Source organism: Pseudopipra pipra, chromosome 13 (assembly GCF_036250125.1).
Source record: "Pseudopipra pipra isolate bDixPip1 chromosome 13, bDixPip1.hap1, whole genome shotgun sequence".
NCBI classification, from domain to species: Eukaryota; Metazoa; Chordata; class Aves; order Passeriformes; family Pipridae; genus Pseudopipra; species Pseudopipra pipra.
In genome coordinates this window covers 6178982-6206357 of record NC_087561.1, presented here as the reverse complement: position 1 = coordinate 6206357, position 27376 = coordinate 6178982, and the positions used below count along the sequence as shown (strand labels likewise).

The window sequence follows — 27376 nt, the reverse complement described above, 5'->3', positions numbered from 1 at the left end:
GACACCTGGAAAATCAGTTTCCAGCTTTCGTGCTTAGGTGTCAGGTTCCTGGAATTCTGGCAGGGGCTGTGACTTTCTCTTCATGATGCTGTGGGTGTAAAAGTGAGCCAGTTTGTCCACAGTACATGTGCAGGCTCCCTGTCAGCAGAGAGAGCAGTCCGAAGACACAGTTCATATACCTGGCAGAATATGTAGGACACACTCTCCCTTGAGGTACTTGCTCCTCTCCATGGACTTTTTCAGAAAATCCATGAAAATTGAATGTGAAACTGGCCATGAACTTGTAACCCTTCATTTTTTGCCCATTCAGTATGAGAAGCGGGCAGCAAAACCAAACAGTTTTAGAGCCCTGGATGTCGCTGACACCATCTTCCTCAGGGTTTACATTCCAAATATGATCTTGGGGAGATCTCTGCCATCTTCCTTACATGAGATAATTTCTTCTCACAGATCTACACACGCTCTGTTATTGAACCTGCCGCTGCACCAGCACCAGCTAAAGAAGCCACCACTCCCCAACCTGAAAACTCAAACACAAACACTCTGTACAGAAACACAGACCGGCAGCGGAAAAAATCCAAGATGACAGATGAGGAGATCCTAGAGAAACTGAGTATGTATTGTGTATTTTATGTCTGCTAGAGCAGTGTATTTTGTGCATATATCAGCATTAGCTGTGCCAAATGTTCCTCCTCAGTTCAGTGTCACAGAGTCACTTAAAGCTCCCTACAGAAACTGTTGTTGAGCTTTGAGGGAGGGTGTTCCTCCTGCTTCTGAGGGCAGGTCAGGCTGGATTGGGTTTGTCTGAGCTGCTTCCTGCTCTAAAGGCAAAAGCAGAGGTTGTTTCTGGTTGAGCAGAAGGCTGGGACCTAGTGAGTGACCTAGTGAACTCCTGTGTGCTAATGGCCAATTGAACAGAATATTTGGGTTCCTAAATTCTCTTTAGACTCCTGACTTCTCACAAGTCATCAGAGCCAAAATACTTTGCAGAAATCTGTTGGGTTTTGGGTTTTCGTTCATGGGGGTGTTTTTTTGGTGTGTTTTTTTTCTAACAGTAGACAACTGCAGCATTAAGCTTATTCCTTCAGCCTCAAGTAACTCTCCCGCCCCAGCTATTCTCTTGCTGTCCTTCTTATGACTGTTATTACTGCTCCTACTTCTATAGTTTGTTTTTATAAGAATTCTACAATTTTGTCAGTGATATGTCCTGAGTTTTGTTAGAAAATCAGTTGACTCCATGGATAGAGAGGAAAAAGGTGTTTCAATGTGCCCGAAAATTAAAGAAAATATTTGTATAATAGCTTTATAATATTTTTATTAATAGCTGCCAGTGCTGTGTTCTCGGTTGGGTTCAGAACAGATCCCAGTTTACTCTGTGTTTACCATTAACTGTTAGTACAAAAAGCATTTTGATTTACACCTCCTTGTGTCTGATCTCAAAGCCAATAATGCTGTGTCTTCAAAGGGAGCAACTGCTCATAAGGGGCTGCAGTCTGGCTGTGGCTTCTTCAGAGTGGTTGTCAAGGCTCCACCTTTTTGTCATACCTGCCTTGCCACTGATGGCTGGTGTGACTGCAGAGGCTGAGACCTTCCTTAGCTGTGAGATTTCAGCTGCTTGCATAGTGTTCTGCACCCTTACCAGGTTGACATGAATCTCAGTGCCATTAGGGAGTATCCAAGGGATAAGTTCAATAGCTTTAGCTGAAGGCAGAATGAAATAAATTCCAGAGCAGATAGTTACCTGCAGGTATGTCAGCTTACAGAGAGAGGAATTGTGCTTCTTCAACTGATGCTAAATGCTTGAGGCAGGCTGAGATCTGCAGGTACCCTGCATTATGAACATAAGCCTGTGTATCATTTATTCAAGCTTCTGTATAGGCTGAGTTAGGACTGAGCTCTTGAGTTGTTGGGGGTTATATCTTTGAAGTGTTGCATGCTTTCATGCTTTTTCTTTCTTAACAATTTGATACCGAGTGAGCAAGGTCTGAAGGTCTGCCTTGGGCAAATTGTGATGTGGACAATAAAAATCTTTTTGTGCTTTCATGAAGCTATCTGAAAATGGGGAGGATGCTTTTTTGTTAGAGTCCTGGACTAATTATATTTCGGCAGTATGGTGCTCGTCCTGTTTTGTTTTATCTCATATGACCACTTCACCTTGCCTACTTCCCCCACAACTGTTTTTATGCTACTTTTAGGAAGATGTCCCATGCCCTCTTTTATCTGAAATTGCTTTCATAGTTCTTTTCTTCTTGAAATACCTTTAGTTCTTTTAGAGCTTTCAGAGTTTTATTAGTGAGGAAAGCCTGTATTACCGAGATAAGATCAAACAAAATTCTGTCTGTAATGAAATCATGACTATGTTCTACTGATAACTGTAAAACAGAACTGGCCCAATTCTGCTTTCTTATCCACTTAATTTAGGACTTGATAAAGGAAAGTGCTTAAAGACATCAAAATAGCTGATATGTCTATCTTTTGTCCACAGTAGTGAGTGCTGGTCTGAGCGGGAGCTGCATACCTGTCACTTTGTTGATATTAATGCTGCAAAATTTGATGTGCATTGGCCTAAGCACAGGGAATCAGCCACAAACAACTAACTTAGGAAAGAAGCTACTCAAGTCTTGAGGAAAAACGCTGAAAATCTGAACTGCAAAATCAGTGGTGAATTTGGAAAAATGATTTTTCAAAATCTTTCTTCTTCAGTCTTCTTTATTCTTTTCTAATGTTAATGAACTTGCATGAACTTCTGATACCTGTTCTAATAGGTACACAGTTCCATTAACTTGCTGAAAATAGCACCTAGCCATACAGACAGCACAGTGTTGTTCCTGTTGTCCAGCCAGGCTGAGCACAGCATTCCAGCAGCGTTTGGTTTACTGCTGCAGAGCCTCGTGGGGTTGTGAGCCACAGGGTGTGAGACAGTCTGGCTCCATCACCCATTGGGGAGTTGGTGCCACTGAAAGCTGCAATTAAATCTTGCTCTGTTTGATGCCTTCTTGCCCACTCGGAGATGTAGGGAGTCTGAACGGGAAGGAAAGAAAGCAATAATTAGGATATTGTGTTTGTGTCTCATGAAAGAGCCAAAATCTGATAGACTCAAACAAATCTGAAGGCTTAATTAAAGAAACAATATTGTTTTTTCTGGTCCAGTAATTTCCTAGCTAAAATGCAGGCAATGAAGCCTAAGGTGATGGCTCAATGCAAATGACTTCTAAAGATTTACCTTGGAATTTACATCATGGAAATAGTTTAAGATGAGTTCAGAAGGAAAGACTTCCAGTGATCCACAGCGTATTTTTTTTTACTGATCTGGTAGTATCCCTGTATGACAAATACAAACATACACTTATTTGTTTACCTGTGCTTCCAAAACAAAACTAGGTGATGCACGATGCACTCTAAGTAGTAACAAACATGTCTTCCCCCTGTCAAGGCCATATTTCTGGAGCAGAGGCTTTAGCATCCAAATGGGCATGTGACCGGATGCCTAGCCAGGAATCCTGCCTGCCAGCACAGCAAGAAGACAGGGCATCAACACCATCTGGTGCACTCCCTGCTAAAATAATTTTGCAGCCCTTGGCAAGAGTGCTAATGGGAGCTGCAGGAGAGGAGGTGTCCTTTGCCCCACAGTACTCGCTCCCCTCTCCCAGCGCTCCAGGAACGCCAGGCAGTGCCCATTGTGGATGGCAGTGGGAGCCTGCCCACTGGCCTGGGATTCCAACAGTCTCAAGTATCCTGAAGTGGTCCTGCCCTGCTGTGCCAGCCTGCAAGGGTCAGAGGAACTGGATCATCTGGAAGCCAAGCTGAGGGTGTAGTGCTTTCAGAACCTGGTTAAGTTTTCATAGTTTCATCTCGTTGAAACACATACCATAAAACAAAAGGTCATTCTGCTTCTCTAGAGCGGGTTTTCACTACAGAATAACTCTTCAGTAGAGAAGAACGTGACCAGAGGACTCTGCGCTGTCTACTGCATCACATCACCTGGACTTGTGAAAGGATCAGCATCTCGTTTGGGCAGCTGTCCATGTCACCAGCGCTCGAGAGGCATTGCTGTCCTTTGTTACCCATTCCAATTGTGCTGGTTTGTGAAGACCAGTGTGTGGGCAGTGTTGAGAGGGGGAGTCCAGTGGTTGTGACTGATCTGTGTCAGGTTGAAGACAAGCAGTGTGGTTCCTCAAGCAGCACAAGCAAGATTGTCTTCAGAACTTAGCCTGGTAATCAGTCATGGAGGTCCTAGATCTAAAATGCCATCATTCTTGATGATAACATGAGATTTTGTTGCATCAGAGTGTTTATTCCCAAGAAAATAAGGGCACTGTTGTTCCAGCTCTCCTTAATGTTTGTAGAGGACAAACTCTTGCATTGGTACCTGTTCTTTTCTGATCTCTATCTGCTCTTAATGTTTCTCCATGTGCTTCGTTTCCTGTCGAGGTGCCCCTTTAGAGGACTGTAGGAAATCAGTCTTTGCAGAGGCCATCTGTGCTACGGAGCTGCCTCTGGTGTTGCTGTTGTTGTTGTTGTTACCCAACTGACTACAAAGGGCTCAGCAATGGGGCTGCATTTCGGATCTGCTGGAAGGCAGGATCTCCATTTTGAAGTCAACATCTTGCATTTTGTTTCTTTCAGGGAGCATTGTGAGCGTGGGAGATCCTAAGAAGAAGTATACTCGATTTGAAAAAATTGGCCAAGGGTAAGTCCAATCCCAGTTACTTATGCAGAACCACGACCCATGTGTTTTGCTGGTGTAATATCAAGCATGAAGTCAGGTAAACTCCAAGCATGTTCAGACACTGGGTTTAGATCCTTCTGTCTCTCAGTACTGATCAGAACTTGCAACTGTGGTCAGAAGGCATCATGAAAATCAACTTGATGCTGGCAGTATCTTGTCTGTGGCAAGGAGCAGGACCTGGAAGATCTCCTGTCCGTCAAGTGTGCGGCACTTGTTTGCTTGTTTTCTTAGGAGAAATAATTTTTGTGTGTCTCAAAATAATACATCGCCCTCAGCAAAGGAGAAAAAACTTTTATTACCTAAAAGAGCAACTCAGATAACAGTTCTCAATAACATTTCTTTCCGACACTTTGGTTAAAACAATATTCTAAACTATAACCACATAGTTCAGAAACTGAAACAGGAGATTAAAGGAAAAGCTCTCTTTTCTAGCAGAGGTGGTAAAAAGCAAAAGTTCAGTAATAGACACAGTGTTGATGCACTTGAGAGAAAAATGCATCATCTCCATGATGGCAGGTCCTTTATGAATCCTGCAGGTTTTAGGCATTTACTGAAAGTAATCACCCAAGCTATTCCCTTTTGAAACTCAGCTTTGCTTACTGTAAATCAGATTGATTTGAAATACTTCCTATGTGAGGAGGCAAGAACAAAAGAGCTTGCCTCAAAATTAGGTATCTGACTTGCATTTTAAATATGGACTGCCTGCACCGTCACAGTTTCCTTGGCAGTGTTGTAGTTCCAGGAGGGTTGGCACCATCTGTGTCACACCAGGATCACGCCGCTGTCAGTGTAGACAGAAGCTGTTTACTGGCATCAGGAGATATTTTTCTGCCTTAACTATTTGTGAGGTTTGAGCTCAGGGTAGCCTGTTGCTGACCTAGAATGGATACATACTGCAGAAAGGCAGACACACGCTCATGCTCTTCCTCTGGCAAGTTTTATCTTGGATCTCAGGTTTGGTAAGGCCCTTGTGGGAAGGTGTTTCTGCTCCATTCATTGTATAAAAACCCCTTCTCAAATTCCAGCTTGCTTTCTGCTTGAAGCTTTGGTTCTTCCTGTCATTTGTAAAATGTCAGTGGACACTTAGGGCTGTTCCCATCTCTCAGAAGTGTCAGCTGAAGAAGTGAGAGCAGAATAAACATGCCTGTGAAGCAGATGACTGCTGTCACCGTGAGAACGTGAGCGTCACCCTCACGGTCTTTTATTTTGATAGTCCTAGGAGTGAGCCTTGGAGTACCTTGACAGCTGGTGGAAAGACAAGTGGCCAATAGCTGGCCTAAAAGGGTATCTAAATTGATTTCCTCCAGCTTTTACTACAGTCTGAAGACTGCATGCCCTCCTTAGAGAGGAGTGAGTGTGCTGCCGTAACCAACTCGTGCCTGTAATACCACAGGTCAATTTACAGTGATAGGGAAAGATCCTGAAGCAAAAAATCATCAGGAAAGTAATCAAACAGGATGCTCAGGAGCACCCAAAGTGCTGCACAGCTGAAGTTGGCATGTCTGTCTGCAGCAGGGCTGGGCTGTGAGGCACTGCCTCAGAAGGTGCTGAAAGAATAGATTCCTTAACCTGCTCTAGCTGTGACCTCTCAGGATGGCTGGAGAACTGTTTCCTTGCATGCTGGAGAAAGCTGTGTTTAGATCCTTTCCTCAGATGGCTGTCATGTGCTCAGGGTTCTCAGAATGGGAGTGTGGTATTACCCGAGTTTGCCAGATGGATTCAAATAAGAGGTGTGAGAAGGCCCAACTGGACTGTTTGTTACATTCCATGGAAAAAACACACGCACGGAGACACAAAGGAAAAAAGGGAAAAAAAGCACCCTAAATACAACAAGGCAAAATGGAAAAGTTTTAAATCTATTACATTCCAGTTTTTGTAGACACCCTCCCCCTTAAGTTTTGAATTAAAATGGTTTGGCGTGTACCTTGGAGATTTGCACCAGCCCTTTTCCTTTATGTTGGACCTCACTTTTCTCTTGGACACCCTGGATGACTGAGAGTTGGTGGGCTGCTGTGCTGTTGACTGAAGAGTCAATGAACCCAGGTATTTTATAAACACTCCAGGCAGCAGAGATCTCCTCTCCAGGCTGGCTTTCACTCCCAGGGACTAAACCTTTTCTCAGTTCTTTGCTACTTTGTTTCTAGGGCTTCAGGAACTGTTTATACGGCCATTGACATCGCCACAGGACAAGAGGTAAGTGTCAAAAATCCCAGCAGATTTTGCAGCTGTTGAGTGCTCTCCCCTCTGGTCTGAGCTGTGGGTGGAGCTTTAGGTGGCCAATACATCTTTCCTGCAAAAGCTGTTCCTCTGAAGCATGTACTGGTGTCAGCTGGCAAAATCTATCCAGCTGTCTTCAGCAATGCTGGAACTGAGGTGTTGAGAAATGCCTGAAAAGGTGCCCGCGAATTCCTGGGATCAGTAAGGGCCTTGGTGCTCTCTGTGCTTGGCTGGATGCTTCACCCATAGTTTTTAAGGCCAATTGTAAGATATTTATTTTTTACTTTGTCTTCAGAACAGGTTGGTGCTCTCTGCACTATTGTTGGTCCCACCCTGGTACCATGTTACATAATCCCCGAATGTTTTTTTTTAATGGAGAGAGATCTGTTAAGAAATCCCAGCAAGCTTTTGTGCTGATAAAAAGTAGATAAGTTTTACTGCCAGTGTAAATGTATTGGTTTAAAAATTGCTGCGTCTCTGTTCCCCAGTGTGCATGAAGTTGTGCTTTTACAGAGAATGCTGGTTCAGATGTACAATTTAGCTCTGTATCTACAGCATAAAATCTGCCTATGCGTGTGGCCACAGATAGGTTAGCAATACAACTTGTAATGTTGAAAGATCTGTCATAATGAGACAGGTCACATGACAGTGGTCACAGATTCCCCTCTTGCTGTGAGGAATAAATAGTTTCGATACATCACTTAATTTCAGAAAGACTTTGTCCATATTAACTACAAGAAAGAAGAAGGGCAGTGGTATCTTTCAGAGGACATGCTGGCTCAGTCTTAATTACTAAAGCTATTGCATCAACAAGCTGATGGTGACTGCCATCATTTGGGCCCAATTTATCTTAATCCCAGGTTTGGACAGTAATACTGATTACCATTTCTTCCATTATGTGTTTGATCTTCAAGGTATAATTAAGGAGAGGTCACGTTTTGGGCACAATTTTGTGTTTTAGTCATACTGCAGCTGGTAAGAATAGAGTGGTGTTTTGCTCTGGTGTCAATGACAGCTCATTATGGTCATCCTGTTAGTAATAAGCAGCCGAGGCAGTGTCTTGGAGAATCCCACTGCTCTTTGGGGCTCCAGCTTCAGATTCCTGAGTTCTCATTTCTGGCTGTCAGTAAAGACTCAGATGTGAATCTTACTGGTAGTTTCTTATCCACCTGCAGTGCTGTACTTGCTAACTGTGCGTAGATTGGGGCTTCCAAGGGGTCTAAAAGCCCTAAGACCTCCTTTTAACCCTGGGTGTATCCATAAAATACCAAAGCATGGATTATTTCTTTTTAAACCCGGACAGTAACTGCAAGTGTAAAGTGTGTTAACAAATGTTCCTTACAAGAGCAAAATAAAAATTCAAGAAGTTGGGAATTGCTAGGATTGTATTTTTGTTGTGGACCCTTAATGATCTTTTTAGGATAGCATTTTATCCATAATGTATGTCTATGTTTGCTTTGTTAAGCAACCAAGAATAGCAGCAGTTGCTGATACAATCAAAAATCATATAATTACTCACTCCTTGTTCATTCTGATCTTGTGCAACTGACTACTCAGGTTAATGGTTTTCAATGTAATTTTAGGTGGCCATAAAGCAAATGAATCTCCAACAGCAGCCCAAAAAGGAACTAATTATCAATGAAATCCTGGTCATGAGGGAAAATAAGAATCCTAATATTGTTAACTACTTAGACAGGTAAGTAGTTCTGGTATTATCACATGAATATTTGTTTATACACTGCAAACCAAAGATCAAAAAACTCCTTTGGTCACTGGCAGAACATGGAGCTCTTTATTATTTCTCTGCACATCTCCAGTGGATGGCATTTGCTCTGCATTAATCTTTTCTGGCATATGTAGTTTGAAGCCTTGTTTTCAAAAACCTGGACCAGCCATATCTTACTAAAATGACAGCCTGTCAGTTCACTACCTCCATGTTGTTCTGGGGTTTGTTTTTTTCTATGTCTTATGTAGAAATTATTTCCTTTGTGCTTTTCCCAACAATTTTCCATTACTGTGGATGCAAGACTAGGTTCTTGTTTCCAGAAACACCTAATCTGCCAGGTTTTAAATTTTCTTTCCTGTTTCTGGATGTATTTTTTTTGCAAGTTTCCAAACATTTGATCAACTTCTGTCCTCAGTGGTGCACACCTTCCTCTCATGGATGAGTCTGAAAGTTGTGTATTGCCTTGTTCCCAGAGTTAATGGTGGAATTTATGAGTTAAGATGGTGAACTGGCTGGTGGCATGTGCTGATTCCAGATTTATCTTCGCCATTACTAAACTGCATTTTTCACTTGCTTGTCACCTGAGACATCTTCTTTTTCATGGATGTGCCTTTCCCATTTAGACTGCACAGATTCCAAGTACTGTAGAACCTAGAAGGAATGTCCTTTATTCATTTTATTCTGTCTTCGCTTAAAAGTGACCTGGAAACAAAAATCAGCTGTAGAGCTATGATTATTAGGTAAGTTAGCTATGCACATTCATCTGCACACCACTGTTTTCTCCTTTCAGCTACCTTGTGGGTGATGAGCTATGGGTGGTGATGGAGTACTTGGCTGGAGGCTCTTTGACCGACGTTGTCACCGAGACGTGTATGGATGAAGGACAGATAGCTGCTGTCTGTCGGGAGGTGAGGGGTCCCCCTTGTGCTTTGGTTTGCACAGACAGGGTGCTGCTTCTGTTTCTGTGTTGCTGTTATTATACAGAGAAGAAAGGGCATGTCCACTGCAGCAGCATCATTCTGTCTGTGTTTGTCTTTAGCAACAATTGACGTGTCTCTTCCAAAAGCTGATCTGCCTTCACTCAGAAGGACAGGACTCTAAGAGTGTTGAAGCAGCAAGCTCTTCCTCTTGACAGCACCGTGTTCTGCCATTACTCACCATTGCCCTGGAAAGGAAATCTCATAGAGCCATGTCCTTTTTTTGTGTGATGAAATCACATCGTGACTTTTTACCCTCACGTTTCTTTTTTTCTCCACCAGTGCCTGCAAGCCCTGGATTTCCTTCATTCCAACCAAGTGATTCACAGAGACATCAAAAGTGACAATATTCTTCTTGGGATGGATGGATCTGTCAAATTGAGTAGGTGTTCTTGGTCAAGTGCAGTGTTCCTGGGATGTGGTGTGGGGCTGCTTTTGAGTGACTGGCAATACCCCAAAAATGGTGGTTTTGGGCGTGCACGGAGCCCTGCTGCAAGCTAAGGGCACAGCTGCAATGTGCAGAGAGGTCTAGAGAGGAACAAGGTGTCAGGAGTGGCTTTGGTTTGTGTGTGTCCCTTCCAGAGCAGAGGGAGTTACAATCTAAAGCTTCAAGTGAATGAATAAAAGCCACTGTATGAAATTTGAGGGTTTCTTTAACTGGCCAATTCTGTATTTCCCTGACTACAGCCCTGAGGAAACGCCGCTTTTCCAGCTTGATTCAGCACTGCATTCTCAGACTTAAAATGGGGAATTCTTTTGCTTGCTTTCATGATTCAAACTGGCTTCAACAGTATTTGTTTTTCTCCTCAGCTGATTTTGGCTTCTGTGCTCAGATCACCCCAGAGCAGAGTAAACGGAGCACAATGGTGGGGACTCCTTACTGGATGGCACCAGAAGTTGTAACAAGAAAAGCATACGGCCCCAAGGTGGACATCTGGTCCCTTGGGATCATGGCAATAGAAATGGTGGAAGGAGAACCTCCCTACCTTAATGAAAATCCTCTCAGGGTAAGGTGAAATACTATCAGATACCACTGCCTTTCTAATCTGTGCCATATTTTGTCTTCCATGAGATAAAATCCCATTCACATCAGCTTGAATTAGTTCTGTGAAGGCCCACTTCTAAAAATGTTCCTGGAGCACATCAGCATCTGTTGCAGCTTTGATTGCATCACTGGGAGAACCTTAGAAGAGAAGTGACATGTGCCAGTGCAGAAACTTGCCATTTTGGCCTTCAGCAGTGCTTGAAATTTGTCATGCACTTTTTGAGCTTTTTTTGAGCTGTATCTCTGAATGACAAGAATTTTTCAGTGGCAAGTTTCTCCAATTGAAGACCTGTTATGAAAAGCATTGCAGCTGTACCTGCAGGCACAGAACTCTTTGGAGGCAGTCTCAGCTGCCTCCAAACAGGAGAGCTTATAAGCAAGACTGGTTTTTACAGCAAAGATTTTTAGCTGATGGCACACAGTAGTTGTTGGATTTCTTGAAATACGTAATGAACATATTTCTTTCATAGCCCAACCACTTTCTCCGTGTCATCAAGCTTGAGCTTTCAATAATCCAACTACCCAAACCTCCTGTTTCTTGCCTGGCAGTTTCTGAGATGGGAACATCATTAATGCATTTACTTGAGTATCAGAATTATCAGAGGGTTACCATAGGGATGGAATTACTCCTTTTTCTGATGAGACCATTAAAAGTTTTTCTTCTACCACATAAGTGGAGCTGATCTGGAATGTAGAGACTGCTGAAAGACATAGTTGCAGGTGGCTCCTGTCTACCTAATTATGCCTTTTCATCATAATATATTTGTGCATGCAACTTAATGTTTCTGTGTTGAACGTGAGGCTCCAAATGTTTCTGCTTCTTTATCCAACAGTAAGATTTGGGTTTTTTTTTCATCCGGTAACCATTTTTTATCAAGAACAGAGCAGAAAACTTGATTACTTTTTTTTTATGGAAGCTGTACTTTAGAGACCAGTGAGCACTGCAGAGATGCATTTGATGTAATAATCTTTTGAAGTAATATATTTAGACCACACTGACTCTTTAAAAACAGTTTGTAAAGCTGGTGTCAATACTTGGAGAAGCAAAATATGCATTTGCTGATGTAGTTCCTACTAACTAGGTCAGCCAATGAAATCAGCTGTCAAGGCAAGATCATTTTCGTGTTGGAATAGCTGTGACTGCATCAGGATTTTTCTTTTCGTTGGTATAGAAAAATCATCTCCAGCCCTCTGCCAGGGAAGAAACTGCCACTGGAGACTGCAGCTTAAAAATTTGTGTCTTTGTGAGCAGTTCTGGGTATGAATGAAACAGTGCCCTGTTTTTATTCCAGGCACTGTATCTGATAGCCACAAACGGGACACCGGAGCTGCAGAACCCTGAGCGACTCTCTGCTGTGTTTCGAGACTTTCTCAACTGCTGCCTGGAGATGGATGTGGACAGGCGAGGGTCTGCCAAGGAGCTTCTGCAGGTAAGATGGGAAGTGACTGCAGGTGAAACAGCTGCCTGAGGTATCGATTTTCTCATCAGATAAACCCAAAGGCATCGGGTGCCCCTGATGCCTAGAAAGGTTTGGGTTGGAAGGAACCTTTAACGGTCGTCTAGTCTGACTTCCCTCAGTCCTATTTCTGTGTATGTCTGGTAACCAGAGGAATCCTCCTTGAGCCTGTGAGGAACTGAGTTTGGAAACTAATGGTTCCTTTCTTTTTTTTTTTTTTTTTCCTTTGGGCAGCATCCATTTTTAAAATTAGCCAAGCCCCTCTCCAGCCTCACTCCTCTGATCATTGCAGCGAAGGAAGCGATTAAGAACAGCAGCCGCTAGCACTTCAGGTCGGCTTTCTGCCCTGCCAGCTCAGAGCAGGACTGAGAACACAGACTCTGTAAAACCTCAACTCTCGTGCTGCGGGACAGATGGATGGATGAACAAACCAACGGTCACAGTCATGGTGGTAGGACCACCCCAGTTCCTCAAGGAGTAAAAAATTATCATTTGTCTTCTTCCTGCTTTCTGGCTCCTTAATTTATTTTTAAGATGAAATGGGGCTAAGGACAGAGAGGTAATGACAGAAAATGCTTTGCTGCCTCAATCATTTCCAAGGTAAAGCAAATTCAGTTGGAAGATTCCCTTCCTTCTCACCCTGTGAATAAGCTGTACATTCACTTTTAAATTGTCAGTTCTTTCTTAATGATGTAAAGTCCTGTTTATGGGGTTTTTGGTATGGTTTGGAATTGAGAAGGGCAATTCTTCATTCATCAACTCCAGACTGCACTGCCTTTTGAATATGGCCCACTCACCAGTTTTTGCCCAGTCGTGGTACTTCTAGATGAGGAAGAAAGTGCAATTGCATTTCCAACCAAAAAAGGAATGAAGAGTGGGGCAGACAAAACATCCTGTGGAGATACAGGTGTTCAGCTGGGACTATGTAGTGTTTTGGTTCTTGCCAGTTGGATTTGTATCGCTAACTGCAATCTCTTTGCCTGGATGAGAGTCTTACTCAACTGAAAAAGCAGAAAGATCAGTTGGTTGCTCAGAAAGGGCTCATCTGATGCAAAGCTGCTACAGCAGTGTGAGGTGAGAGCAGGCCCAGCCTTGCCCAGTGCTGAGCTCCAGCAGAGCCCTGGCAGAGCACAGGGCAGCCTCAGCATCCACAGAGCCAGGCTGGAAGAAGGCATTGTAGCGGCAAGTGGCAGCAGCCTGGCCCTGGGTGCTTGCCTCTTCCTGGGACTGGACTAATCACCCCATCTCAGAGCCAAACTGGGTATGGGCTGCTCCCGAGGTGAATCGTGGCCATGCTGTGAAATGTGCAGCCTGGTGGGATTTGCCATCTTGAGTCTCTGCAGGAGTAGAGAAGGGCAAAACAGAGCGGAGCGGTCTCTTCTGAGGATGCCTGCTCTTCTCCTGGTTGTCTTGTAGCTCCTGGGAAAGGTTGGGAGTGTCTGCAGCCCTCTCAGCAGAGGGGGAGGGAGCCGGGCTGCTCCGCAGGCTCCCACACAGGTGAGCATCCTTTAGGCACAGGAATTCTGCTGTGGGAACCAAGACTGCCCCGAGGAACAACCTGCGCAGTTCAGATCTGCAGGATCCAGTGCAGCCGCCAGCTCCGGAAGAAGGCGCCTTAGAACCTGGAGTTGTGCACTGAGCCAGAGCAAACGTGTGAAGTGCAGAGTGGATTACAGAAATATCCAGAGGCACCAAGCCAGTCCGCTCTCTGCTGTCCGGCGTGCAGCAGGCACTGCGCAGTGCAGCTCTGAGTTGCCGGGAGGAGGGAGCTGGGGATGTGCCTGAGGACTGTGCTTGACTAGTCAGCGGATTTGGAAGGGAGCAGAACAGTTTCAGTATGCAATTTGTGTTTTATTTATTCATTTCTGAAAGAAAGACGCAATGTGGCTTCACTCAGCAAAAGCATTTGCACGGCGTATTTGTTGCTGTGTTTTAGGAGTACAACTCATGCAAGACCTTTAAAACAGCAACTGAAGCAACACGCACCCAGTGAGCAAAAAAACCCCCACAGTAACACAGCTTTCTGCTATAGATCTTCATGTTCCAGCCTGGTCCTGCAAAGGGCTCAGTAGCCTTTAAGGTACTCACTGCCTTCATGTCTGGCCAGCAGGAACGAAGGGTGCTTGGGCTGGTCTTGAATCAGGCCATGAGCTTGTTTGACTTTGGCTTCCTGTTTCGTTGCAGCCTTTGTGTGGCAAGTGTCCTTACTGCTGCAGACTGACCCATCCTCACTCACACTGTCCGTCCAGTGTCTTTGGCTGAGGCAGCAGATGGAGACAATGCTCCCTGAGTTACCACTGCTAAGTAGGAATTAACTTTTCCTGGTTTCCTGGGGAGCACAACAGGTACAATTTTTCAGATGGCCAGATAGCATGCCAAGGCGAGCAGCTCCAGTTTCCTGAACCAAGGGAACCTCAGGGGAAGCCAAGGGAGCCTCCAGCAGGCCACAGCTGGTGCAACAGTGGCTGACGGGACCTGGATGGGCCAAAAGCAACCAAGCTTTGCCCCCGTAAAGAAAGCCCTGGGGAGTGGGAGCAGCCAGGGCAGGCAAACAGGCCATGGCACAGCAGATGGTGAGCACAGCTGTGGGAGAGGAACTCCTCCTCTTAGGGCCAGAGCTGCCAGAGGGGGTGAATAGGGGGAGGAGTGTATGTGAGCTTTCTTTGCTTCAGTCTTTAATAGTAGGACCAGTTGCTCTCCAGGCACCCAGCCCTCTGAGCTGGAAGACAGAAGTGGGGAGCAGAATGCAGCCCCCATAATCCAAAGGGAAATGGTTAGCGACCTGCTACACCACTTCAACACTCACAAGGCTCTGGGGCTGGATGGGATCCACCCAAGGGTACTGAGGACATGGTGGAAGAGCTCATGGAGCCATTTTCCATCATTTACCAGCAGTCCTGGCCAAGGGGAAGGTGCCAAGTGACTGGAGATCAGCAAACGTGACACCGATGTACAAGAAAGGCCAGAAGGAGGATCCAGAGAACTACAGGTGTGTCAGCCTGACCTTGGTGCCAGGGGAGGTCATGGAGCAGATCATCTTGAGTGCCATCACACAGCACATACAGGACAGCCAGGGCATCAGGCCCAGCCAACGTGGGTTTGTGAAAGGTGGGTCCTGCCTGACCAGCCTGATCTCCTCTTATGACAGCGTGACCCGCCTGGTAGATGAGGGAAAGGCTGTGCATGTGTCTACCTGGACCTTAGTAAAGCCTTTGACACCATTTCCCACAGCATTCTCCTGGAGAAGCTGGCTGCTCATGGCTTGTATGGGTGCACTGTTCCCTGGGTAAAAAACTGACTGGATGGCCGGGCCCAGAGAGTGGTGGGGAATGGAGTTACATCCAGCTGGGGCTGGTCACCAGTGCTGTTCCCCAGGGCTCAGTACCGGGGCCAGTCCTGTTTAATGTCTTTACTGATCATCTGGATGAGAGGATCAAGGGATCAAGGGCACCCTCAGTCATTTTGCAGATGATACTATGTTGTGTGGGAGTGTTGATCTGCTGGAGGGTAGGAGGGGCTCTGCAGAGGGATCTGGACAGGCTGGATCCATGGGCTGAGGCCAATTGGACAAGGTGCAACAAGGCCAAGTGCTAGGTCCTGCCCTTGGGTCACAACAACCCCCTGCAGCTCCAGGCTGGGGCAGAGTGGCTGGAAAGCTGCCCAGTGGAAAAGGACCTGGGTGTTGGTCACTAGTGGCTGAACATGAGCCAGCAATGTACAACTACCTGGAAGAAGATTGGAGCTGTGGGGGAATCGGTCTCTTCTCCCAAAAAACAAGTGATGGGACAAGAGGAAATGGCCACAAGTTGCACCAGGGCAGGTTTAGATTGGATATAGGAAAAAATTCTTCACTGAAAGGGTGGTCAAGCCTAGGAACAGGCTGTGCAGGGCAGTAGTTGAGTCACCATCCCTATAGGTATTTTTAAAAGACATGTAGATATGGCACTTGGGAACGTGGTGTAGTGGGGGCATGGCAGTGCTGGGTTAACAGTTGGCCTCAATGAGCTCAGTGGTCTTTTCCAACCTGAATGATTCTGTTCTATTCAAAAGACTTTGTTTCCTTCTTGTGAGGTCCCATTTTTCTCTGTCAGCTCAAGTTCTGTGTCTGTGGGAGAGACTTCCTTGTGAAAGAGTAATTCAGGCTGGAGATGGGCTGCCCTCAACGTGTAAAGCATTCATCAGAATGGAACGTGTGTATTCCTGTAAGAAGTGAAGAAATGAGTGACTGTTTCTGTTTCCAGTATTGCTTTTATTTTTTCCTACCTACAAAGGAACAGACAGCCGTCCTTTAAAAGGAAAGCACTTCGTAATGGCACATGTTTGCTGGACATACAGTCTAAATACTTCTGTTGACAAACTACACTATTTGATTGGAGGGGGAATTTCCTATTTATTTTCTTTACCTGTAAGTATTTCAGCATCTCCGCTTCAAAAAGACCCCACAACCATAACTTCCCAGAAGATAACAGATTTTAAAAACAGGAAAATCAAATGGTAGGTGGTTTTTTTTTTCTAATCAGAGTATGCGCCAGCATACAGAACATTGTTGGCACTGACTTTTTAAAGACTGTCCTAGGAGGCCTTAACTTTTTATTTTATTAAATACTATATTTATTTTTCTTTGCATCAGCAAAGCTAGAGATTTTTCTTCTAAAACCAATTCCTGGGAGGCAGACAAGATTCAGCAGAAATAATCTCTGCCAGTGGCTTTTTTCAGCATGGACTGTACTTGCCCAGCTGAGGCTGTGACATGCAGGGAAACGCACCTCCAATATCCCTGTGGTTCCATGCTTGAGACAGTCTCTGGCATTAAATTTTCACTCACTAGGTACTGAAAGATTGCAGCTGTGTTTATATCCTCCCAACTTAGATAGGAAATGTAGAAGAGATGTAGATATATTAAAAAAACCCAACAACACAAAACCATAAAAATCCAATCCTGAAATGGTCAAGTATTGTACATGATTTACAGGCTCACAGAGTATATTAGGATTGACAATAGCATGATCTTGCAGAAAGGAAAGAGACAAATATCTTACATTTCTGGAACTATCTTGGGGTTTCTGACTGCTATCCTCAGATTAAGCAATCAGTTATATATTTTTCTGAAGTATTAGAAATAGGCTGTTTCTGTTGCAAAATGAAAACTAAAAAAGTTTCAGACACTTCCATTCCAAGGTTTTAAAGGATTGGTTAATTGTCTTAATTTTTAAATTAAACTATAAAATACCCTATCCAAGAGCTTGATTATGATTCCCATCCCTGCAGTGAAGATGTGTGAAAATGAGCCGATAGTGCACTGTGGTTTTAATGTGTTTTGGGACAGAAGCACGATAACAGTAAAGTCAGGGAAGTTTGAGAAGCACAGAAAAGTTTATTTATTTAAGAAAAAGAGAAAAAAAGATAACCATACCTATGTAAAATTCCATACAGCTCCTGCATGCACTCCTGGGAACCTGCACGGGGGTGGATCTTACAGTGCTCTCAGGGTTGGATCCCAAACTTGGGCTGGGGTTGCATTCTCACTTCTTGTGTCCAGTGCTTTTGTAAATATGTGTGTGTTTGTTCTTCATCTTTGGCTACTGGTTGGCCATTCCACTACACACAAATGAACTCAAGGGTTTGTGCTGAGTTTCTCTGAGGCCAGTGGCTGCACTTTGGCAGGTCTTTCGGTCAGTGTTTCCCCATGTCCTGCCACCAAAAATGAAGCACATTCCAGTCAGCACGAGAAGGGAGTAAGTACCTGTCTCCTGTCCTCTAGTTGTAGGAAATGTCACCGTACTCTATTGTCCCTATGGTGGTTATTTCCAATATATAGTCCTTGGTGTGGCTACCGAATATTCCTCACACTGAGCATGTAAATACTTAGTAGTCCTTAGTCCAGTCCTGAGCAAATCCAGTGAGCGAAGGGCCAGAGAGAGCCCTGTAACATCTACCATTAAAGGCAGGAGCCAGTGTTTCACTGCTTGACATCCAGGGCATGCACACTAGTGCCACCTTTGCCTTGCTACACATTATCAAGGCAGTGGTGTACACACCTTCCTGGTGTACACACCTTTCTGGTGGACTGTTCACTCATGCCCAGATGTGCAGCAACTTTAATGATGGGTGATGGGGCAAGCTGATGAAGACCTATAAATATAAGTGTTCATCTTTTTTTTTTTTCTTCCCCTCTCCTCTTCCCTGACCAGGTAAATATCTTCAATTTTATCCCCAGTTTTCAGGAAGCAGGCAAAGGACATCCCTTGCCTTTCAGCAGAAACCATCTGAGGTTTCTTTAAGTGTGATTTACAATTCAGGGATCTTTAAAACTTCTCTTTGCTTGTGTCTGTCCTTGAGCCTACAGGGTAATTTTATTTTTCTGGCTGAAGCTTGCAGAATGTTGCTTATACATCTCTCTTTGGGTGCAGTTTAGAGCCAATTGCCATAATCCTAGGCGTGCATTGTGCCTACAAACCATCACTGGCCTGAGCCTAGCAGTGGTTGCATGTACCTTTGGTGACAAGAGCCATCTCAAAAGAAAGAAGGTCTTATAGGAAGGAGAAGAAGGGATGGATGCCCACTTGCTTTTCATGGGTGCCCTCTGGAGTGCCCCACGTACAAGCCTGCAAACTTTGTTCTCGCTGTTTAGCAATTCCCCCAGGCAAGTGCTTGGGTTCTGCTGGAATCTGACCCTGACTGAGGAAATGGGGGGGCAATATCATTAGTTAAAGGTGGAAATACTGAGAACTGCTAATTGATTTAATAGCCTGTGAGCACAGCAGCTTTGCCCTGCATGGTTTTCCAGCAGACCACGCATCAGCTTCAGCACCTTTGTGTCAGGTGCCTTCTGCTCTGTTTGGTGGCACCACATTCACAGCTGCTTGGAGATCATGCTGGGTTTCTGTGAAGCTTGCTAGCAACATCTGCCTTGGCCAGCTTATGTACAAAGCCAAAAGGGCTGTGGTTGGGCACAGTGGCCCAAGTTGGCAGCTGTGAATGCAGATCAGAAGAGCTGTCAGGCACATGTGTACACACCTTTGAATCACAACTCTCTGATGTTACAGGTTTATGCCAGTTACTGTAACAGGCTCTGCCCCTGGTATCCTGCTGACGAATGCAAGGTTTGAGTGAAGGCTTCCACTTCCTCTGTTATTAGTTCTCAGGTGAGAGGTCGAGCTGGTACCTCCAGAGAGGGACCCGTACCCCAATTCATCCCTCTCAATTATACCCATACCACCTTATCCCCAAGTCCAATCACTTAATTCTGGTTGGTGGTCACTTGATTTCTTATAGATTTTCACTGTCACTGAGCTGGCCACCTTCAGACATTACTTCATTGTCTTGGAATTGTTGCCTTGGTCCTTATCTTCTTCATTCCATTCATACCTGGACGAAAAGGACCCGGGGGTGCTGGTTGACAGCAGCTGATTCAGTCAGCATATGCCCAGGTGGCCAGGAAGGCCAGTGACATCCTGGCCTGTACCAGCAATAGTGGGGCCAGCAGGACCAGAGCAGTGACCATCCCCCTGTACTGGGCACTGGTGAGGCCACACCTCAAATCCTCTGTTCAGTTCTGGACCCTGTGTTCAGTTTTGGGCCCCTCACAAGAAAAAAGTCATTGAGGTGCTCGAGTGTGTCCAGGGGACAATGGAGCTGGGGAAGGGTCTGATGAGGAGCAGCTGAGGGAGCTAGGGCTGTTTAGCTTGGAGAAAATGAGGCTCATTGCTCTCTACAACTACATGAAAGGAGGTTGTAGCCAGGTCAGGGTTGACCTCCTAATTACAGAGGAAATGGCCTCAAGTTGTGCCAGGGGAGATTTAGATTGGCTATTAGGAAAAATTCCTTTACTGAAAGGGTGGTCAAGTATGGGACAGGCTGCCCAGGGCAGTGGTTGAGTCACCATCCCTGGAGCTTTTTAAAAGACATGTAGATGTGGCACTTGGGGACATGGTTTAGTGGGAGATTGGCAGTGCTGGGTTAACAGTGAGCTCAGAGGTCTTTTCCAACCTAAAGAATTCTACAATTCCATGATTCTGTCTGCTGGATTCAGCTAGGTCTGTGTTAGCAGCATTGGTTTGATCAAAAAGTTTCCTCTTGGTCAGCTCTTGTGGCCCAAGGCTTCAGCTCCTTTAGCTCCTGAGCTGCTAAGGCTAAACTAGATGACTCTGAGAGAAGAATACTGTTAAGCCAGTTTCTTCTAGAATACTGAGAAAGTGAATGTGTGAAGCGAAAACATGAGTATTGTTTGCATGTCACCCCCTGTCTGCCCCTCCATGCCTTTCAGGGGTTTGAAACAGGAAAGAGCTTTCCTAAAGAGAGAATTGAAGCAGCGAGTTACCTGTCCCAGGTCTTTCCAGTCTCTGTGCTTGACTGGTTTTGTCCCTCTTTCTGTGCTCTCTGTTCCCACTGTGCTCAGGGGCTGCTGCCCAAGACTGTGTAACTGGCACAGGTAAAGATGAGACCCTCATTTCTCTGCCCTTCGAGCTGCCTGTTCACAGCAGCCTTTTCATCTGTAAGCTTGGTCTGGAGAGGGAGTCATCACCTCTGGTGTGTACTCTGGGAGCCCATCTGAATTCCATGCTGGCATTGAGGGCTGCCAGGTGGCTCAGGCTGGTGTGATGCTATTGTAAATGTGAAGGAATAGTGGCAAGTGATTGTTTTGAAAGTCAGGTCAATTTGCTGCTGCATGCTGTGTGTGTTGTTTGTCCAGCCCTGCCCTAGACTTAGCGATCAAATCCAGGCACTGCTGCTGCTCCCTCTGGAGTCAGCAAGAATTTGGTTGGTTTCAGTGACAGCAGAACTGGTCATTTAAGAAGCAGGTGCTGACAGTGCCCTGAGTTCCAGGGCCGGAGGGGTCGCTTGGGTGGGAGGGAGGTGCCCCTTGTTCTTATTCTTCACCATGCAAAGCTGGTCAGATGCCGGTCAGATGTGGATCAACACAGCAAACAGGGAGCCTGCAAGTCTCTTCTATCCGTGTCTGCTGAGATTTTTGACCTTTGGGCTTAAGGTGTACAAAGTCAACTGCTCTTGGTCACTGTGTGTATCTCCATGTTCAGCAATGCTGCTAAATCAGTCTGTAGCACAGCAACAGGGGAAAAGCCTCAGCCCTTCAGGTGCGAGTGTCTGCCTTAGCAGGTAAGCCAGCAGAAGGGGAGCTTCTCCAGATGGGAACTCGTAGCAAAGGACTGCACAGACCGTAGCACCCCCTCCTTGGGCAGAGCCCAAATTCAGTGGGGGAATAACGGAGTGATTCTGGTGCACTGGTGTGTCGGCACTGCAGGTGCTGTGCCTGCAGACAGATGGTTTGAGCAGATCTGCAGAAGAATTCTGCAACCCTTGACTGGATCAGGATGTCACCAGTGCTAAACTCCAGTTTAGTCCAAAGCAACCAGGTTACACTTATGCTGGTGTCTGCTAGATTTTTTTTCTTCAGGGTATCCAGACAAAAGTAAACAGAGGAGGAGCCTACATTTTCATTGTCTATCAGAAATGTATCTCATTTTGCTGTACATTCCTTTTTTAGGACGTGTTATCTGTTTAAAAAAAAGAAAAAGAAAAACTAAAAGAAAAAAACAGAAAAAAGAAGATGAAAGATAAAAACAAAAAACATGTGTAGTGAAAAATCTTCTGTAACTTTGGATTAAGAGGTAACCGATCTTTTTAAAAAGAGAACTAAGTTATTTACTTTGTAAATGTGCTGATGGCATGGATCCATCTTACTGACCTCAGCATTCTTTTTTTAAAGATTTTGGGTTTTGTTTCCAATATTAAGTTATTTTAAATTGTGGTTGAAGCAATAGGAAATTGAAATATGGATTGTGCATGACTGTGTCTTGAGTGTAAAAATATTGCAGTTTGAAACTTGGACCTAAAGTATTGCAAATAAAAGTTATAAATACCAATGGATTGTGTGACAGCAGCCACTGTATGATGTATGTCCTGTGCCACTGTATGATGTCCTGAAAGAGGACTTAACCTGCCACCAGCCCATTTGACTCTCTGTCAATGGAGCTCCTTGTACCTTGTGTCCACAAAAGCAGACAGACGGCATTTCTGTTGCTCCCCAGGTTGGACAAATCCAGAGAGCTGTGATTTTTCCAGTCTTGTCTCTCCATTGTTCCATATCGATAAAGAGCCAGCACCCCCTCCTGATGAATATGGTGAGTTACACAGATGGTCATCAGCTACAGTTCCTGCCTAGAAATCTTTAAACTGCTTCTAAATGCTGCTCAGTTTAGCTCCTGTACAGCTACTCACACAGAGCTGGGAAAAAGTCACTTGGCCACCAGCTCACAAGGTAAGTGATGCCAGAGTTAGAGGTGTCTGGGCAATCTCTATCCATCCATATATTTTTAGTATATCTATAGATGGGCGTGTACGTATGCATTTTTTACATATAAAGGAAGGAGTGTGTAAGCAACTTGAAGAACACTTTCCCTGTCGATGTTTGTTATATATACATGCACACAAAGACACAGAAGAGACCCTTGTATAAACAGACTCTGATATAACTGTTAAATGGAGCATGGGGGTGGGTAAGATTGAGGGAATTCACAGAGCTCATCATGCTGGAGGGAGGAGGCAAAGGGAATGGGAATACTGCAGTGAGGACAGCTGAGGACCAGAGAGGGCCTGAATCGCACCGTAAAATCTCACAGGAGCCCTGAGACAGTGCTGTTGTGCAGGCAGGGACAGGACGAGCCCCCAGACCCATGGCTTTGTATTCCTCAGTTGAAGGGGCAGCAGGGAAGGCTACGGTGTGATGGAGACCATGATGAGCTGGGAACTCACTGGGGGAAAAAAGAGGGAGCAGTGGTGAAGTAATAGATAGGGAAGAGAACTGTTCAGAGAACAGCTGAGACACAGCTTGACCAAGCTGAAAACTCATTTGGGGTCACCCCAGATCGATTTGATTTCAGAAACTACTGAACACATGTGCCACCTCCTCCAGCCAACCATGGGAGGACAACAACAATCTCCTCAGTAGCTGCAAGAGCAGGATGCTCATGTACCCACTGCCATCTCCCAAAACGTATCCCACTCATGCCGAGAAGATAGGGAAGATGGGTATCTACCTCACACACTCCATCACTAACAAGAGACTGCTGGGGAGCTCGAACCTCTCCAGGAGCTGGATGATGCCATGAAACCCACTGGACATGTTGTATACACGATCTCCAGGGGAGCTCGGGTGCCGCTGGGCTGCGAGGGGACCACGATGTCGTCAGAGGCGGTGATGCCGTGCCAGGGATCTGCCTGGTACCCCTCACCCAGCTCGGGATGCCCCGCGCCCCCACTGACCCCAGCCCCGCTCTCCCTCGGGGTGTGCTGGCGGCTTCCACCCTCCCGGGCCTCGGCTCATCCCCGCCCGTCACGCCCCGGTTTCTCTCGCTGGCCCCGGTCACTGACGAACTTGCCCCACTGCCACATGCGACGCCGGGACACGCATTTGATGGCCACCTGCGAGCCAAGGGGAGCGGCAGACTGAGCCCCTCCTCCTGCTCCTCCTCCGGCCCCGCCACTCACCGGGGCTCCATCCTGGGGCGGGTCCCTGGCGGCGAACCCACCCGGCACCGCTCCTGAAAGGGCTCTTTCGCCCTCCCAGCGGGCCACACGCGGCCGGCAGCGTTCGGGCCTGGACCCGGCACGGTCCCCGCGGCCCCACAACCGCCCCGGGCCGAGGTTCCTCCCCCGGAGCGGGCACGGCGGCTCGGGCTGGGGCACCCGCACAGTGTGGGCCCCACCGGCCCCGGGAGGCGGCGGGGCCGGAGCTGGGAGTGGGGCCGGGGCAGGGACAGGGACAGGGACAGAGGCAGGCGGAGCCGAGGGCGGCTGTCCCAGCCCAGCAGGAGCGGCCGCCCAGCAGCGCCACAGCCCGCCCAGGGCGGGGACGGAGCGGGCTGGGGGCAAGGCCCGGGCCGGCAGGTGTAGAGGAGACCGGGAACGGGAGAGGGAAACCGGGAGAGGGTGTGGGACACTGGGAGAGGGAGAGGGACACTGGGAGAGGGAGAGGAGGAAGAAGAGCAAGAGCGGGTCGGTAGAGTCGCAGCTGCCGCCTCCAAGACCACGGTGTCTTTTAGCTTCTTCTTCACTTTATTATTAAACTTCTTGTCTGGCAATCTTGCAGCTTCCCGCCGGTGCAGGAACCAAAATATTTTTGATCCTGAGTCTGTCAAAGCATGTTAACTTTGCCATGGTAAGCCAAGATACTGAGTCTTGAGTCTTGACTCCTGCACAGCGTCACAGGAATCACCTTTCTTGCTGCTGTGTACTGCCACAGCTGAGGGTTAAATGCCATTGGAGCACATTCCCTACCTGTAGAATTCATATCTGACCAAAGCACTGTACTCTGAAATCCTACATTTGCATTACGTTTTGGTTCTTGGGGATGGTTCTTATGTTGCCAACATTAATTTCAAAGAAAAACAGGGGAAGGCAAACTGTATGTAGCTAATGGTACTTCTAAGTGTACAAAACTTGCTAAGTCATAGGTCTTAGAGGTAAGATCAATTTGGAATTAATTGGATATAGAAATAGTGCAACATGAAAAAGTGAAGAATATCAATAAATGAATTAATATATGTTAACACCTTGGATTGTTTCTTTGCATTTTTTGTTTCACTTCTTGAAAGCTGTTTCAGTTTTCCAGGAATCTTCTCCACAGTCATGTTTCCTCTTTTCAAGGACCTGTCTTGGAGAACTAGAGCTCCTGTCACAATATGTGCCGCCAATTGCAGCTTAGAATGACTTGGTTATCTTTGTCTGTAAGAAGGGTAAATTTTCTAATAATTTCTAATACATCCCCCCTGCTTTTGACCTTTGTAACAAGGCCATTTGCATCACAGATTGATCCTGAAGTGAGGACCCTGAGCTTATGTAACTGCATGAAAGGTGACCTGTTCCTCTGCAGTGACACTCGAGTTGCAACAGGAGCGGGGCACCTGAGCACTGTCTTGGGAAGCATCATGGAAGTCAGAGTTTGTGGGGTGATGGGAGAGAAAGAGGGGGAAAGTGATGTGTGTTGTGCAGAAGGAGCAGGAAGTTTGGGCCGCAGGACATTCCGCCTGCGCCGCTACCCCGCAATCGTTGGGCGTGTCCACAGGGTTCCGGACCTGGCAACGCGTACGCTGAGCTCCCTGACACTTGGAGAGCTCACCTGGTGGTGTCAGGTTCCTGCTGCAACTCTGCAGCAGGCTGTGCTCCAACAGGGATCACCAGCAGCTGAAAAGACATCTGGACATCTACATTTTCCACTGCTAGGAAGAAGCAATGAAGCAAGTTGAGCAGTTGTGGTTTTTCTGTCTCCTGCTGGATTTTTTAATTTTATTTAACACTACAGAGGCAATGTCTGTGATGGCCTCTGTAGGTTTGTTCTATTTCGACAGCACCACCAACATAACTGTGTTTGAGCGCTGCGAATGTGGCCTGTATGGCTTCAATTCTCCTCGACTCAGTGCCCAGGGGCTTGTGAGCATTCCAACATCTGGGAATCATCAAGCCTGTGACAAAAATACTGAGTTCACTGTCACGAGCGAGCCGTGGATAGCACTGATCGAAAGAGGCAATTGCAATTTTACTGAAAAAATTCAGGTGGCAACCAGAAAGGGCGCAACAGCAGCAGTGATCTACAATTCACAGGGCAAAGGCAACCACCCCCTCGTGATGTTTCATCCTGGTGAGTAAAAGAGTGTGAAGAGCTGAAATGTGGCCATTTCTTTCTCTGCAGTTGGGTTCAGGACAGCACAGCTGGGCTCTGAGGAAACAGGGGTGTTTGTGGGTGATGGTTGCTCTCATCCAGAAATGCAATGGGGAAAACAATGTATTATGCAATTTGAGCCTTGACTTGAGTGCTTAGTAAGAAAGACCCTGCTGTTAAGTTCTGAGCGTGGTGCAGTGTAGCCAAAGGGCTGAGTCTCTGAAGTTAGTACTGCTTTTCACTTGTACAGCTTGCAAATTATTTTAGAGAGTGATGTAGAGAAAGCCTTGGTGTCTGCTTTGAAGACACCAGTTTATTTTTCGAGGTTAGTGGACACAAATGAACCTACAAGTGTCTGCAGCACAGGTATGTGCTTTGCAGTTTGCAAGCTAGATATCGCTTTTCTTTTTCCTTTCCTAAATTGTTCTTATTCGTTCTGAATAGTGCCTAAGTTCAGCCTGTCCTATGATTCCCCAATTCCCTGATGAAAGTTTAGACAAAATTATTACCCCCTCTTCCAGCCCTAATAGTTATGGTTCTGTCACGAGGGGAGGTCTGAGAACGTCACTGTGATACTCTATTGCTTGGCTTTTATTTCTTTGTGTACCTCCAGGTCAACCTGTCTATTAAGCATTTTAGTACAAAGTACACATATACATAGCCAATTCCTTGAACTATGCTTTGGTGGAGCTGCTCCAGGAATGCTTTGATTTGAGGCTTGTTTGCCTGATAGGAATTGCCCAACACAATAAAAAATGAGCTGTACGGCACTCAGAGTGCAATGGCTTGTTTTACTGCCACAACTCTGACTCTCCTGACGCCATGACAGACTCAGAGCTTGCAAATGGTGCTTAATTGTTTTATTGGAACTGTGTGGCAATGAAACCAAAGCTTTTGTTCTGCCTCTGGAGAAGGGGATTTTGACTCCAGTGGCTGGCATGTCAAGATTCGGATTAACTTGCTTTTTTCTGTTTGGTTTTGGAGTGTGCTAGCTCGTACTAACACTGGATGAATAAAGAAAGAATTGTACTGGGTTTATGTAGCTGCAAAACTGGTGCCAGCTGTGTTTCTTGAAAGCAGTGGTGGCCCCAGCTGGCCCAAGGCGATCGGAGCAGGGCGGCCCGTTCTGCTGGAGGTCAGCTGGGGAGAAGGGAGTTGGGACCTGGCAATGGAACACTGAGTGACTGTGATGCCACCAACTCGACTGTTAGACTAGACTCCAGAGAGAAGATAAATATTTATGATGAGCTCTGAAAGCAGATACTGATTTTTAAAGTGGTTTTTTTTTTCTAGCACTAAAAAGTTATTTTAAATCTTGAAAGCAACAGATATATCACCTGAGAGTGTACTTCATGAGACGTGAAGTCCCATCTTTCTTAATTCATTTAGTTTTCTCAAAGACAAATTGTGATTTTTTATAGGACTATTTCCCATAGTCGTGCTGCAGGGTTAAAGTAGATAGTATGATTTATTTGGTGGCAAAATGGGTTTATAAATCAGGGGAGTAGTCACCTTTGTTACACACAGTGGGGACAAAATACTTCAGT

The 27376-nt window shown here is 45.9% G+C and overlaps 2 protein-coding genes and 1 long non-coding RNA gene across 7 annotated transcripts in view; 2 read left to right on the top strand and 1 right to left on the bottom strand.

Moving 5' to 3' along the window:
• PAK3 (p21 (RAC1) activated kinase 3) overlaps positions 1 to 22035 on the top strand; it is a 174615-nt gene extending 152580 nt beyond the window's left edge. For 4 of the 5 annotated variants that reach the window (XM_064669794.1, XM_064669796.1, XM_064669795.1 and 1 more), the window contains exons 7-15: positions 451 to 613; positions 4627 to 4690; positions 6874 to 6922; positions 8530 to 8642; positions 9463 to 9580; positions 9932 to 10031; positions 10460 to 10656; positions 11987 to 12124; positions 12386 to 22035. In XM_064669794.1, coding sequence (XP_064525864.1) covers positions 451 to 613; positions 4627 to 4690; positions 6874 to 6922; positions 8530 to 8642; positions 9463 to 9580; positions 9932 to 10031; positions 10460 to 10656; positions 11987 to 12124; positions 12386 to 12475 — 1032 coding nt within the window. In that variant the 3' untranslated portion in view covers positions 12476 to 22035. The remainder of the gene's footprint in view (positions 1 to 450; positions 614 to 4626; positions 4691 to 6873; positions 6923 to 8529; positions 8643 to 9462; positions 9581 to 9931; positions 10032 to 10459; positions 10657 to 11986; positions 12125 to 12385) is intronic. The other variant, XR_010433984.1, reaches the window with a different exon arrangement.
• A 2675-nt stretch (positions 22036 to 24710) lies between these two features.
• On the bottom strand, positions 24711 to 25124 carry LOC135421401 (uncharacterized). Its single transcript, XR_010433986.1, has 2 exons — positions 25030 to 25124; positions 24711 to 24895 (listed from the first exon to the last, which is right to left on the bottom strand). It is a non-coding gene; the product is annotated as an uncharacterized LOC135421401 (long non-coding RNA).
• A 140-nt stretch (positions 25125 to 25264) lies between these two features.
• Positions 25265 to 27376, top strand: part of RNF128 (ring finger protein 128) — a 33725-nt gene continuing 31613 nt past the window's right edge. Inside the window, exon 1 of the mRNA XM_064669806.1 lies at positions 25265 to 25808. Within this exon, the coding sequence (XP_064525876.1) occupies positions 25403 to 25808 (406 nt within the window). The 5' untranslated portion in view covers positions 25265 to 25402. The remainder of the gene's footprint in view (positions 25809 to 27376) is intronic.